Source organism: Hippocampus comes, unplaced genomic scaffold (assembly GCF_001891065.2).
Source record: "Hippocampus comes isolate QL1 unplaced genomic scaffold, H_comes_QL1_v1.1 scaffold172, whole genome shotgun sequence".
Taxonomy (NCBI): Eukaryota; Metazoa; Chordata; class Actinopteri; order Syngnathiformes; family Syngnathidae; genus Hippocampus; species Hippocampus comes.
In genome coordinates, this window is record NW_017805072.1 from 562,966 (window position 1) to 578,108 (window position 15,143).

Below are 15,143 nucleotides of genomic sequence, written 5' to 3' on the forward strand. Positions count from 1 at the left end.
AAGTCATTTCTCAACTTGTGTTCCGTGCCATGTCATGCCTGTTGAGTGTTGATTTACTTGATATTAAGAAACTACTGCACTAAAACATTCATTCATAAATATATATCATATGATTTTATTTCTTTTTCTCAGTATAAATAACACGTACCCTGACTGTTCTACTCTTTGAATAAAAACACTTCATTCAAGCATTAGGGAGTGCAAGGGGTTATGATGGAGGGGTGTTGCAAATCATGAAGACCTGCCAAGTGGTATAATAGCATTGTTTTATACATGTCCTCGGCCCGGCCTCAGCTTCAAAATCAGCCCTTGGTTGGTCCTTGGCCTTGGCCTCGGAGGCAAGTCCTTGGTCCTTGGCCTTGGCCTCTGAAAATTTCTCAAGTCCTTGGCCTTGGCCTTGCCTCGAAAAATTTTCCAAGTCCTTGGCCTTGGCCTTGGCCTTGGCCTCGGAGTCAAGTCCTTGGCCTTGGCCTTGGCCTCGGCTTGCCGGTCCTTGGACACAACACTGCCACTTTTTAAGAAGGGGGACCGCAGGGTGTGTTCCAACTCCAGAGGCATCACAGTTTGGTTTTCATCTCGGCCATGGAATAACGGACCAGCTCAACACCCTTGGCAGGGTTCTTGAAGGTCCATGGCAGTTCGCTCAATCAGTCTAAAGGTGCTTTGTGGACTTGGAGAAGGCGTTCAACTATGCCCCTCTTGGAGTTCTGTGGGGGGTGGTTCGAGAATATGGGGTACCGAACCCCACTATACCATCGATGTCAGAGTTTGGTTAGCATTCCCGGCAGTAAGTCAAATTCGTTTCCAGTGAGGGTTGGACTCTGTCGCGGTAGCCCTTTGTCACCGATTTTGTTCATAACCTTTATGGACAAAATATCTAGGCGCAGCCGAGGCATTGAGGGGGTCTCAGTATTGCAGCTCTGCTTTTTCCAGATGATGTGGTGCTGTTGGCTTCTTCAACAGGAATCTCGAACTCTGATGGGAGCAGTTTGCAGCCAAGTGTGAAGCAGTTGGGATGAAAATCAGAACTTCCAAAGCTTAGACCATGGTCCTCAGTCAGAAAAGGTTGGGTGCCCTCTCCAGGTTGGGGATTAGATCCTGCCCCAAGTGAAGGAGTTCAAGTATCTTGGGGTCTTGTTCACAAGGGAGGGTAGAATAGAGCGTGAGATCGGCAGGCGGATAGGTGCAGCGTCTGCGGTGATGCTGAGTTTCTATCCGACTATCACCAAAGGCGATGCTCTTGATTTACCAGTCCATCGACATTCCTTGGCTCACCTATGGTCACGAGCTGTGGGTCGTGACCGAAAGATCAAGATCCCGAATACAAGCGGCCAAAATGAGTTTCCTCAGCAAGGTGTCCGGGCTCTCCCTTGGAGATAAGGTGAGAAGCTCAGTCATCTGGGAGGGGCTCAGAGTCGAGCCGCTTCTCCTCCACGTTGAGAGGAGCCAGATGAGGTGGCTTGGGCATCTAATTAGGATGCCTCCTTAGTGAGGTGTTCCGGGCATGTGCCACCGGCAGGAGGCTCCGAGGACGACCCAGGACACGCTGCAGAGACTATGTTCCTCAGCTGGCCTGGGAATGGATTGGGATCGCCCAGGAAGAGCTGGAAGAAGTAGCTGGGGAGAGGGAAGTCTGGGCTTCCCTACTAAAGCTATTGCCCCCGTGACCAGACGCTAGATAAGCAGTAGAGAATGGATGAACGCCTGAAGATCTGGAAGATTGAGACTGGAGAGGTGTAAAGCACTGACAAAAACTAACAGATGCAACAAATTGGAACCAATGAATGATCCAAGTGTCATTGCATAACCTATTGAATATTGCAGGTTGCTCATTATTTCTCTTGCCCACATATTTCCTTAAAACAGATTGAAATTTGGACCTTCCAGTCATTCTTAACTTTCATAGCGACACCTCTTTCAACTCGGTCATTGTATTTACCAGGTTGGTGTGTGAGAATTGGAATTAAAATGCCATCATCTCTGAATTATGGCCATGATCATACCATGGAAACATTCTGTCAATGAATCTGAGGTCACTGCTATTGTTTCAGTATGTTAGTTTGCCCTGAACGTGTGTGTGTGTGTGTGTGTGTGTGTGTGTGTGTGTGTGTGTGTGTGTGTGTGTGTGTGTGTGTGTCCCATAATATGACATGACGAATGACAAACTTGTCTGATTTATCAATTTGTTAATCATCTCATAGTTCTTGTATACACTGACAGTTTCATACTTGGTGGGAGCAGATAAGCACACACACACACACACACACACACCCACACACACACACAAAATATATGCGTGTACGTACAATTGTGTGGACATGTCATTGACTAAATATGCGCTACAACGCGCTCAACTTTTGTTCCGAATCAGCTTCTTATTACTGGTTCCGACGCGACTCTCTTCTCATTCATTCCCGCAGCTTCACTGTGGACGCTGAGCGTCGACCGCGCGGAAGCTGGGCGTCTCGAGAGTTCAGTGTAGGTTGTCCCAATGCATTGAAACGAGACAAGTCATTGGATAAATGCTGGTTTTGTCCCGCCCATTGGACGATCAGCGTCTCTGGGAGTCTATGGACAGGGGGCGTTTATAGGCTGGCCAGGAAGCTCAGCTTTTCTGCATGGTGATTGGATGATCTGTCTGAGGCTGAATCTCTTTTTGATTGACAGCGAAAGGAGCCAATCACTGATCTTATGGTGAAGGCATCCTTTTCATTTTTTTGAAAAGGAACGGAGAGTAGAGTTCACGTATAAATGAACGGACACATTTTATGACGTAGGCCAAAATTGAGCTTCCCCTCCTTGACAGACCAACATCCGCCACTGATACAATGAAACCAAAGACCAAAAATTTGCAAAGATAAATTTGGCAAGCTGTACAGAGACGAGGTGCGTAGACTGTTCACGTCGGTCAGTGCCTTAGCCAATCAGGATGCAGAACACAATTCACTGTTTAAAAGCATTAAAAAAACTGCACTAAAAAAATCAGCGAAGCCGCGGAAAGTGAACCGCGTTAGAGTGAAAGATCACTGTGTACAGGGTGAAAAGAAGGGTACTCGGTAATCAGCCCTGAGGGGAGCCCGTGCTGAGACCAAGGAGAAGTGGGGGCCTATTTTCACCCTCTTGAAGCGGTTCGTCAGGAAATCTTAAGTCCAAAGGCAGATCAAGTGAGACACAATCAGGACTTGCAGCTCATTCATCAATCTGCTGGGGAGAATTGTAATAAACACTGAGCTGAAGTGCACTCAGAGTAGCCCAACATAGCTTCCCTGCTGCTCCAGGTGGGACAGTGCAGAGAAAAGCAAACTTGTGAGGGGAGCAGAAAGGAACTGATGTGAGTTCGGACCAATTTTTTAAAGCACTTCATGGAGATGGGTTTCAGTGCGATAGTCATTCAGTCCACTGATGCACTTCTTAGGGAGGGGGACAAAGATGGAGGACTGCAGGCAGGGAAGGACAGCCTGGCTTAGGGACTGGTTGAAAATGGTGGTGAAGATCTCACCCAGGTGATCACCACAGTCCCTCAGCACACGCCTCATCTGTTGCTCCTCCAGTGTCCATGTGTGGCTGGTCGGTGTACGACATCTGTCCCTGGTGGATGCACTTCAAAACGAACGAGGAAGATGTTAAGCTCCTCTGCGAATGAAGCATCAATGTGGTACCCCGTCAGGCTGCCGTGGTGTATTCAATTGAATATAGGTTGAAAATGTTTGGCAAAAAAATTGTAGTCTGTTTTTATCTACATTTTACACTGCATCCCAACTTCGCAACTTCGATGCAATTGGGGTTTGTAGTTTGTTAACATCAGCACTGCCATAAATCTTCCAAAAGGATGTCCCTTAAAAGGGATGTGCAGTTGTCTTAATACCGGTACACTTTATCTGTTATTATTCATTCAATTGTAGTTGTTTTTTAAGACAGTATTGGTTTTTTTTTGGGGGGGGGGTTAATATACATATAGTCAAATACAGGAATACCTCATTGTAATTCTAAAGGAAGATTGGGTTTATTTGGATTTAATGTGGATATTGCAAGGAATTCTCAACTCAACTGTATTTATAGAGCACTTTCAAACAGCCATCGCTGCATACAAAGTGCTGTATGTGGAGCAACTAACATATATTCAACAATAAAAAAATAAATCAGGAACAAAGATGGTAGAAGGCACCAAACAGTAATACTAAGATCAAATCTGGGTCATGCTGAGTCAAATGCCAAAGAATACAAGTGAGTTTTGAGGCGGGTTTTAAAGATGGGCAGTGAGGGGGCTTGCCAAATGTTCAGTGGGAGGTCATTCCAGAGAGAGGGGCCAGCAACGGAAAAGGCTCAATTCCCTCTGAGCCTCCGTTTAGTTCTTGGTACTTCTAATAATGTCTGGTCCGCAGACCTGAGGCGCCGGGCAGGTGTGTAGGGGCGGATGAGCTCAGAGAGGTAAGTTGGCGCAAGGTCATTTAAAGATTTGAAAACAAATAAATAGGATCTTGAAAAGAACTCTAAAATGTATAGGGAGCCAGTGAAGGGATGCCAGAGTAGGAATTATGTGCTCCCTCTTACGAGTACCAGTCAAGAGGCAAGATGCTTCATGGAGGACTGTCTGACTCCAAAGTAAAGTGCATTGCAGTAATCGAGCCGGGATGTGACGAAGGCATGAATTACTGTCTCAAGGTGCTCATGAGAAAGGAGAGGTTTTACCTTAGCCAGCTGTCTAAGATGAAAGAAGCTGGATTTAACAATGGCACCTACTTGCCGGTCAAGTTTAAAATCACTGTCCAGTTTAAGACCCAAATTTGAGACTGTTAACTTAAGATAAGGAGACGGGGGGCCAAGTCTACAGGATAGGATGTACAAGGGCCACTGGGACCAAACAGAATCACCCCTGTCTTCTTTTCATTGAAATTCAAGACATTTTGTGCCATCCAGGTTTTGATTTCTTCCAGGCAGGATAAAAGTGGCCTTAATGAGAAAGCGTCTTTTTTGCTCAGTGGGACATAGATCTGACAGTCATCTGCATATCAGTGGAAGGAAATACCATGTGTCCTTAAGATGGAACCCAATGGGAGCAGGTAAAGTGAGAACAGCAGAGGCCCCAGAATTAAGCCCTGTGGAATATCACATGACAGAGGAGCAGTACGTGACTCAGAGCAGCCAAGGCTGACACAAAAGGTTCTCTGTCAGCTAAATAGGACCTAAACCACTCAAGAGCGCTACCGCCAATGCCCACCAAGTGCTGCAAACGAGTCAACAGAATACTGTGATCCACTGTGTCAAATACTGCAGTTAATTCCAATCAAACAAGACACACGTAGTCTCCAGTGTCATTTGCCAGGAGGATGTCATTAGAAATGCCTAACAGGACAGACTCTGTGCTATGCATCGTCTTGAAACCTGACTGGAAGACCTCCAAGATGTTATGTTCATCCAAGAAAGATTTCAACTGCATGTGCACCACTCAACAACACCAGTTCACCTAGCTTTGTCTTAGCAGCCATTTATGTACACAAAGTACAACAGTGAGAATGTATACAAAAAAAAATATGGATTGCTAACTGGATGTTTGTGTTCTTTTTGTTGACGGGACATTTTAGTTTCACAGATGTACCTTCAGAGTTCGGGCTAGGGCAGGATTACGGAATACTTGTCCCTGTTTGGGAGGATGACCATCAATCAGCAGGTCTCCACCAAGTTCCTTTCCAGCATTTCGCAGCTCAGCCACCCAGTGTGTCCATCCATGAGCTGTGATTTCGGCAACAGGAAACCCCACCTCAGCCAGTTCCACTGCCCCATTGAGCACCTCCCGTAAGGACAGCTAGCGGAAGCAGCAACAGGAAACACATGCGTATTACGTCACTGGAAATAAGACAGGAAGTATGAGTCATTGTTTTGAGAAGAAATATGCCATGGAGAGTTACAATATTGTCTGTGCAGAAGATAAATCTATTTTTATGATAGTATTGTGTGTGTGTGTGTGTGTGTGTGTGTGTGTGTGTGTGTGTGTGTGTGTGCGCGCGCGCACGTGTGGATTCTGTGATTCACACTTTTGTGATTCATCAGAAACATGGCAAAAACCTGTTTGAATTACTTTGCACATTAACGAGACAGTAGCCCATGTGTTACAATTTCTACAATTTTTGTCGATTTTTGCGTCTTGCGCACAATACCGCTTTTATTGTCCATAGAGGGCAAAAATACAAAGAAAAAAATAAGAACTATATGTGTATGTATAGCACTGATGCCACTGAACATGTCGAGTGGTTGAAAGTAAAATAAATATTCAGGAATAATACTTTTACAATTTTTGTAAAATTGTATGTTGCGTTATATAAACTTATTTACATCGACTGCAGCATATGGGTTAACTGTGATGATCCTCCTGAAGCTACTGACATGCCCTCATCTGCTTTCAGACTATTCAAATGTGCTCCATATCACTGCCATCAGAATTTGCTGCGAAGCAAATGTAAGACAGAGAAGAGACAAACCGTTTGCGAAGATGTGCGTACAAAATATCACAGAACTATAAAGTACAGTCTGGATGGGTTCATCATCAAAAATACTCCTTTTGTTCAAGTCACTGCAGTGGGGGCCATAAATAAATAAATACATTGGAAAGTAAACATTGCTTTTAAATGCATATTTTTAGGGTAGTTGAAATGAAGAACATGTTTCACACCTTAAATAAACACGTATGTGGAATATTGTGGCCCAGCCTTTAAAATTGAGATGGACTACAGTGTATCAACTTGTTACCATTGCAACTACAACAGTTATGATGTACAGCAGAGTACCCCAATTAGTTCTCAGTGAGGCCCAAATTGTGTCAAGTTTGTCAAGTTGTGGGCCAAATTGTCTGGGAGTTGTTGTTTGTTTTTTTGTTTTTTTTTTTTCATTTGACTGGCAAATAATGTTTTATGTGCATATGTTATTGTTGTTGTGGTATTATTGTTATTATCAGATACCATACGGTAGTAGTTATAGCCTGTGTTGAGGGAGAGAGGAGGAAAAAATTGCAGAGTTGAAAAAAAATAAGTCCAACAATTATGGATTTTTCAATGCCCCTTTTGAATATTTTGGTCAACAGATCAATGAATTTAGCAATGAAACACAACCACAGAAAGTGGCACACAAGAGGGGGGAAAAAAGGGTGTACTCAGGTACACGTAATGTAACTGATACATTTTCTACACAAAACCTGGAATATTCATGCTTATCAATATCAGTCACATTGTTGCTGATTGTTAAGCAGTTTAACCCCCAATTGTAAGTATAAACAATTCAAGCAATAAACTATCAAAAACCAGAATGAGTGTGAAAATGTCAAAATGACTTTGAGCATTCCACACACACAGCTGTCAGCAGCATTTCTACCACACACCATACACGATATATAGTACGCTAATAAAGACCAAATAAATTACATACAGGTCGCTGATGGTAATGATAGTGGTACACACGCCTGACTTGTGTGCGGGTGGCAATGGGATCGGTTCCCACTCGTTGATGGTGTGAATGTGGGTGTGAATGGGTGTCGCTATATGTGCCCTGCGACCAGTTCAGATTATAGTTTGTCTTCCGGCCAAAGTCAGCTGGGATCGGCTCTAGCAACTCCCAGCGACACTCTTCAGGATAAGCGGCGTTGAAAATGGAAGGATGGATACATTAAATACAATACAATATATATTTACAAAGTGTTTGCTGTGTTTTCTGTCTCATGAATGTTTAATGTGCATCATTTTGGAATGGGGACATACTCCAAAACACACCCAATTAAGATATGCTAGCTTCAAGACCCTGCTTGTTGTTGTGAGAGAAATGTAAAGGGGACAAATTAAGTATATGATTGCATTTACCTTCGACCCACATGCAAATAGCACAGACAACTATTTCACGAAGGCGATGATACAACATGCTTACGAAAAAAAATTAATTTTCTCATCTTAGATTCTTATAATATGGTGTTGAAATGGTAAAACTGTTAGTGAACTGAGACAGGATAGTAAAACATTTACTAGCCCACTGCTTGCTCCTCCCTAATTAAACACCATTAGTCAGGATCACTTTGACAGCTTGCACGTTACTTTGTAAATGTTATTTAAAATTAATAGGTCTTCCCAGTGAATGATGGTGACCACTTTCCAATCCATTCCCACTGAGTCACTTTTCAACTGTCTGCGTTAAGGTAGCCTGTCATTTGTTTCAATGGCTAACCCTTTCCCAGCCATGAGTAGCTTGCTCGCGACTTGTCAACGTAACAATGAGCTAACGCTAGCTCCCATGGCCCAATGACAGGAATGATCAAATAGTTTGCTTACTATATTGTGGCTACGACAGTGGGAGTGGAGACAAGGTCACCAGTGGAGATATTTGTGACATTTTATACACTTGTTTTCCCCAAGACCGGGTATGACAAAAGTGTCACTTTGTCAGTACGGGGGAGGTTTCGCAGGCCGGATGCTTTGCTCTCTGCTAATTGGGGATGTCTAATGTACAGTAATCTGATGTACTCTTGCTGAAAAAAGAAGTCGCTTGCTTTTGAGGTTCCAATTCTCTCGTCCCATATTCCTGTCATGAATGTTTTCAGGCTTTTCAACCAGATCAAGCAAATATTCACAGGCCCGATGTCAGTGAATAGACACTTTGTATCTTCTCCCTTCAAATTTAGTCCACAGTTAACTTGAAAGTGTGTTTGTGAGAGTTGGTGAGGTATTTTGTTTTTGTTGGAATGTAAATTATGATGTCAAATGAATTGGATTAATCAGGTGATTTAATCAGGTGATGCAATAGACATAAAGAACCACATAAAGTCAAACCTTGTGACTACCAAACATCTGAATGGTATCACACCAGCATGCAGGTGCCCCGGGCACTGTAACATTCAGAGCATCAAACACTGGAGGAGGGGTCTCAGCGCAGTACTTGCGACCTTTAAGGAATTCCAGAGTCAAACCTTTGGGAGAACGACCACTGTAAAAATTAAAAAAAGAGGAGTTTGCTATTCGTCCATATGATGAAGACAAAACAAAAACATAGAGCAAATTGCTGGCCTGCCGTTTATTCCTCTGATCTCGCCGGTGTCGCTGTTAAAGAACAGGCAGAAGGCATCTCCACCGGGGCCGGTGCTGCATGGCTCTGTAACTGCCAGAGCTGCTGCTATGGCGACCGCAGCATCTGCAGCATTGCCACCACGCTTCAGAACATCTGGATACATAGACAAGCCAATACTTGGAGATAAATTGCTGCACGCCCAGGAACCTTTATCACTGCTAGTCTGCTATCATATTAAATTTACAAATTTATCAAGGACCGTTGTATAATGGTGCCGTATGACAAGTGAAGTATTTTTAAATGCTGAGATGAAGTGCAATGCAGCAGCTTTACAAAATTTTATACGAGGCTAGGCTTTTATTGAGATATTCTCAAACGTTCAGCCCGGCCGTATTCTGTCATCCCTTCATTGGCGCCCTGTTAAATTTAAGATAACGTACAACATTTTAGATGGAGTAACCTCACACTACACATCACGATGTTAGATTCTTCCTTGAGACCTTGCCAAACAGGTGGACTAGATGGAAGGGTTTTGTTGAATATCTCTTTTTTGGGAGGGCGGCGGGATACCTAAAAGACAAAGTCGACACAATGAGACCTGGAACAGTCAACAGGGAACAATTAAACGTGAATTACATCACTTCGCGGTGTTGGCAGAGAGAGAGAGAGAGAGAGAGAGAGAGAGAGAGAGAGAGAGAGAGAGAGAGAGAGAGAGAGAGAGAGAGAGAGAGAGAGAGAGACAGACAGAGAGAGAGACAGAGAGAGAGAGAGAGACAGAGAGAGAGAGAGAGAGAGAGAGAGAGAGAGAGAGATCTTATGTTAAATGTTCTGTAAAGCACTTTGTCACAGCTGCAACTTGATGAAAAGCATCTCTCATTTCACTTTTTACTTCACATATTTTGTTTTATAAAATATCAAATATTGAAGCCATTTTTATTTAAAATGATCATTATTACAGACTTTACTTTCATTGCTTTTGGGACAATTGAAGTCAATTTGGGCAGATTCAAAACATAAAATGGGGGATAAAATCTTTAATCCTTAACAAATTCTTACATACTTGGACTCCTTTTATCCGTGTCAAAAATCTCTATTCAGTGATATCCTCTATTTTGATATATAGATGGTTTGATTTTTTTTCCTAACATATCCATATGAGGTAACGTATTATGACCTCGGGTTTTGGATAGGTGTGATACTATTTTCGCCACCATGTGAATGTCCGACGTTGCTCACCGTGGTGCAAGGAAGGCTCATGGACTTTGTATGAAAGCTCAGATGCATTTAGGAGCATTGCACTCAGAATCCACTTCTAAATGTATGGATATAAACTAGCTCCACAAGTACAAATCTGTCTGAGTCAGATTTTTGTGGGCAAAAGTCAAGTGTACGTAACAGCAACAGCACTTGTGACGCCTAGATGTGACTTCTTCAACTACAATTTGTCAACTACAGGAAGAAATTATTTTCGCCATTAAGTACACATTTAATTTTGCTTCGACTAAAAAAAAAAAAAAAATTCCACACCTGTATGTCATTTTTGCTAGAAGTAGAAATTTTCACAAATATAAACAATTTTTCTAAGTGACCCCAAACTTTTGCACGGTAGTGTAAATGAACTATGCAGTGAGGCATGTCTTTCCCTGGCTTCTATAATTTGATTTGTGTTTGCACTAAGCACATACTTGTTTGTTGTAGTACTTTTTAGTTTTTGTTGCTAACGTAATGGAAAAAAAAAACATACTGATCAGTTTGTTCAGGTGTGATTTTTTTTTTTTGCATACAGGCTTGGTCTTGACTCTGTCTCAACACTCCCTAGTCACGATATCTTGGTCTTGGGTGGTATGTTTTTTGCCTCAGTTTTGACATTGTCTGCAAAAAGCAGAGATGCAATACTGAGGCCATCAAACCGAACCCCTTTAACACCTCGACTGTGTCGAGAAATTCACTCCATGAAGGTTGTGAACAGAAACTGTGACAAAGAGCAGGCTTGGCGGAGTCCAACCCTCACTGGAAACGATTCTGACTTACTGCTGGCAATGCGAGTCAAACTCTGACATCGGTGGTTTAGGGACCGAACAGCCCGTATCAGGGGGTTTGGTACCCCATACTCACAGAGGACCCTCCACAAAACTCCCTGAGGGATACAGTCGAACGCCTTCTCCAAGTACACGAAGCACATGAAAACTGAATGGGCGAGCTCTCATGTACACTCGAGGACCCTGATAAACGTGTACAGCTGGTCCACCACCTTTTCCAGCTACTCCCTTCAGGCATGCGCTACCGATCCATGCGCACCAAATCCAGCAGACATTCAAACAGCTTCTTCCCTCAAGCCATTAACTCTCTAAACAGTAACCCAACTCTAGAGTAGCTCTTAGCAAGTTTGCACACCCCTATGGAACATTATTACCGCAATAATCATTGTAGCTCCAGCTCTGTACAGCTCTGTACATACTGGAACAATTGTCACTGATCTATATTCCACAGCACCAGACACTTTCGGTGCAATTGCACACTTAAAAGTTGTTCTATAAATACTACTACTGGTCACTTGAAAATGGTGCAACGATTAACTGCACCAATGGCACAACTGTCAATAATTTTGTATTCTACCACTGATGACTTTAGCTCTGCTTGATAACGCTGCACATTGTCTCACAGTTGTCATTGGGTGGAGTACTTCACAACGGTAGCCTTACATTACGGGAAGTCTTTCGATACTTACGAGTCATGCCCTTGTCTATCGTAGTTGCTTGTTATTGATAATACTAGTGTATCCTGTAATACCAGAGACAAATTCCTTGTATGTTCTACATACTTGGCCAAAAAAGATGATTCTGATTCTGATTCTGAATCTGACACCCGACGGACCCTCCTCTCCAGCACCCCTGATTAGACCTTACCAGGGCAGCTGAGGAGTGTGATCCCTCTGTAGCCGGAAAACACCCTCTGGCCCCCCTTTTTAAAAAGGGGGACCACCACCCGGGTCTGCCAATACAGAGGTACTCTCCCCCAATGACCACGCGATGTTGCAGAGGCGTGTCAACGAGGACAGCCCCAAAACATCCAGAGCCGTGAGGAACTCCCGGCGGATCTCATCCACTACCGGGGCTTTTGCCACAGAGGAGCTTTTTAACCACATCGGTCACTTCAACCTCAGAGCTTAAAAGCGACCCCATGTTAGTTATTGCTGTCTTGTCTATGTTCCTCTGAACGAGTTGTAACTGGGAAGTCAATTTCTTGTGTTTCTTGCATAATTGGCCAATATAATTTTTTTCTGATATAAAAGAGTCCACCTCAGAGTATTCAGACTCTGCTTCCTCTTCGGAAGGCATGTTGGTGCAGTTGAGGAGGTCTTCGAAGTATTTTGCCCACCGACTCACAATGCCCCAAGTTGAGGTCAGCAGTGCCGTATCTGTACTGTACACAGTGTTAATGGTGCACTGTTTCCCCCTTCTAAGACGTCGGATGGTGGACCCAGTTCACTTTGTACCTGACCCCTTTGGCCCCTCCCATAGGTGGTGAGCCCGTGGGAAGGGAGATCCACGTTACCTCTTCGGGCTAAGCCCAGCCGGGCGCCATGGGTGTAGGCCCAGCCACCAGGCGCTCACCAGAGGGCTCCAGAGGGGGGATCCAGTGACCATGATCATTATTCATTATAAGGGGTCTTTTAGGCCGTCCTTTGTTCGGTCCCTCACCTAGGACCTATTTGCCACGGATGACCCTGCCAGAGCACAAAGCCCCACACAATTTAGCCCCTAGGATCATTGGGACATACAAACCTCTGCACCACGGTAAGGTGAAGGCTCACAGAGTGGGATCGACAGATTGATCGGCGGGATCGGTGCAGTGTCTGCCGTGATGCAGCCTTTGTATCAGTCTATCGTGGTGAAGAATGAGCTGAGCCAAAAGGCGAAGCTCTCAATTTACCGGTCAATCTATGTCCCTACCCCCACCTATGGTCACGAGCTATGGGTCGTAACCGAAAGACCGAGATCCCGGATACAAGTGGACAAAATGGTTGTACTCCGCAGGGTGTTCGAACTCTCCCTGAAAGATAAGGTGATAAGCTTGTTCATCTAGGAGGGGCTCAGATTCAAGCCGCTTCTCCTCCACATTGAGAAGAGCCGGATGAGGTGGCTCATTAGGATGCCTCCTGAATGCCTACAGAGTGAGGCGTTCCAAGGATGTCCCACCAGCAGGAGGCCCCTGGGACGACCCACGACACGCTGGAGAGACTCCTAGCTGGCCTGGGAATGCCTTGGGATCGGGAATAGCTGGAAGAAGTCTGGGCTTACCTGCTAAAGCTGTTGCGCCCGTGACCCGACCCTGGATAAGTGGTAGAAAATGAATGGATGAATGACTAAACGAAGAACGGCTCATTCCAGTTCAATGGAGACCAGAACACTGTCTCCTAGTGGATGGAGGAGGGATGGCCTGACTTTTACACTCGCCTGACTTGTGTGAGAGCAGCGTGGGTTCGGTTCTCACTCGGTGACGATGTGGATATGGCTGTGAATGGTTATTTGTCTCTATATGTGCCTTGCGACTGGCTGGCGACCAGTTCACGGTGTAGTTTGCTTTCCGCCCGAAGTCAGCTGGGATACTTTCCTGCAAATCCTTGTGACCCTCTTCAGGATAAGCGGTGTTGTAAATGGATGGATGAAGTAATGATTAATGCAACATTTACAAACAGATGAGTAAATCCTGTATATATTTGTGGATCTAAAAAAACATGTGAAATCGCACATATATTTATGGATCTCAGAAACACATCATGAATATTTTTGTGTCAATAATTTTCAGACAAATCTCTCCCATACGGACGAATTTCTCACAAACGTGTGCTCTCCCAATATCTTGCGCTCTCACCACCTCTTCCGCGCGAGTCGCGTGATGCATTCAATAACACTCGGAAATAGCACTGATCAACAAAAACAACGTGTTCCCACCACCAACAACAACAACAACGACAACACTCATAACCTGATTCGTCACCATAAATTGGTGTAAATCTAATTAATTCCTCTTTTGTTGTGGCTCAACAGTTAAATAACCGATAACAGATTGGATGGTTTAGTTACAGAATTTCCAAATTGTGTTGTGCTTTTCTTTCCTAAATGTGGGATTAAAAGTGCGCTACAATGTACAAAACAGTAACAGTTATCTTGTCTACCAGAGACAAAATTCATGTTAACTTTGGTTTTATTGTTTCTAGTTTTCAGTTGCTGCAATTTCTTGACAAAAGAATTGTGCTTACTTTCCTAAATACATCCCCGGATACACGTACACCCACATGGGGAAAAACTCGTCGGGATAAGGGGAAGCCTCTTTGCTGTCGAGTAAAAGCTTTGCAGACTCACCCAGACCTGTGGCAGAAGCGAGGGGCTGGCTGGAAGCCACGCAGCCGTGTAAACATATCACAGGCGACCGACGAGAAGAGAAATTCAAATCGGCGTCCATGCCAACGTGTCCTCAAACAACTTTGCGAAGCAATTAAATGGTGTTGAGCAGGAATGCAAAGGAACAAAGGTTAATGTGGTGTCGAGCTGAGTCAATCGGTGAGCGTTCGCTTTTTCCTCAGCCACGAGGCGGTCGACTGTGGATTACATCGATGGGTGGAAGCTGTTTTGATGTTGAGCAGGAATACAAAGGAACAAAGTTAATGTGGTGTCGAGCTGAGTCAATCGGTTTATCGGTGAGCGTTCGCTTTTTCCTCAGCCACGAGGCGGTCGACTGTGGATTACATCGATGGGTGGAAGCTGTTTTGAAATGAAGTGAAACTTCTAACCAATCACAGTAGAGTTGAAAGTGCCACCTTACAATTTATTTTTGTTTGTACTTTAGTCTTTAATTATACTGTATTAAAATCTATATGATGTATTTTTTAATTGTAATTTCTTGTTTTTGATTAATTATTTTCATCTTGCAGCGGGTCTCTTTTTGGACACATTGAAAACTGTAACGTTATTAAACCATAATCCGATCAGGAAAGCAGTATCATATTACAAATATTATTTTTATAACGAATTATAAATTGCACGCAGGCAGCCCGCCCAGTCCAGTGTATAGGTAGTGCTTCCGTCTCATGTTTCAGGTTG

At 43.9% G+C, this 15,143-nt stretch overlaps 1 protein-coding gene across 5 annotated transcripts in view; it reads right to left on the reverse strand.

Annotated features, from left to right (window-relative positions):
• LOC109512748 (putative gamma-glutamyltransferase YwrD) overlaps positions 1-14,615 on the reverse strand; it is a 34,956-nt gene extending 20,341 nt beyond the window's left edge. For 4 of the 5 annotated variants that reach the window (XM_019864723.1, XM_019864722.1, XM_019864720.1 and 1 more), the window contains exons 1-4: positions 14,406-14,615; positions 9,039-9,192; positions 8,805-8,958; positions 5,597-5,803 (exon numbers count right to left, since the gene is read on the reverse strand). In XM_019864723.1, the coding sequence (XP_019720282.1) occupies positions 5,597-5,803; positions 8,805-8,958; positions 9,039-9,192; positions 14,406-14,505 (615 nt within the window). In that variant the 5' untranslated portion in view covers positions 14,506-14,615. Of the gene's footprint in view, positions 1-5,596; positions 5,804-8,804; positions 8,959-9,038; positions 9,193-13,340; positions 13,623-14,405 lie in introns of those variants that run through there. The other variant, XM_019864721.1, reaches the window with a different exon arrangement.
• Positions 14,616-15,143: the final 528 nt, after the last annotated feature.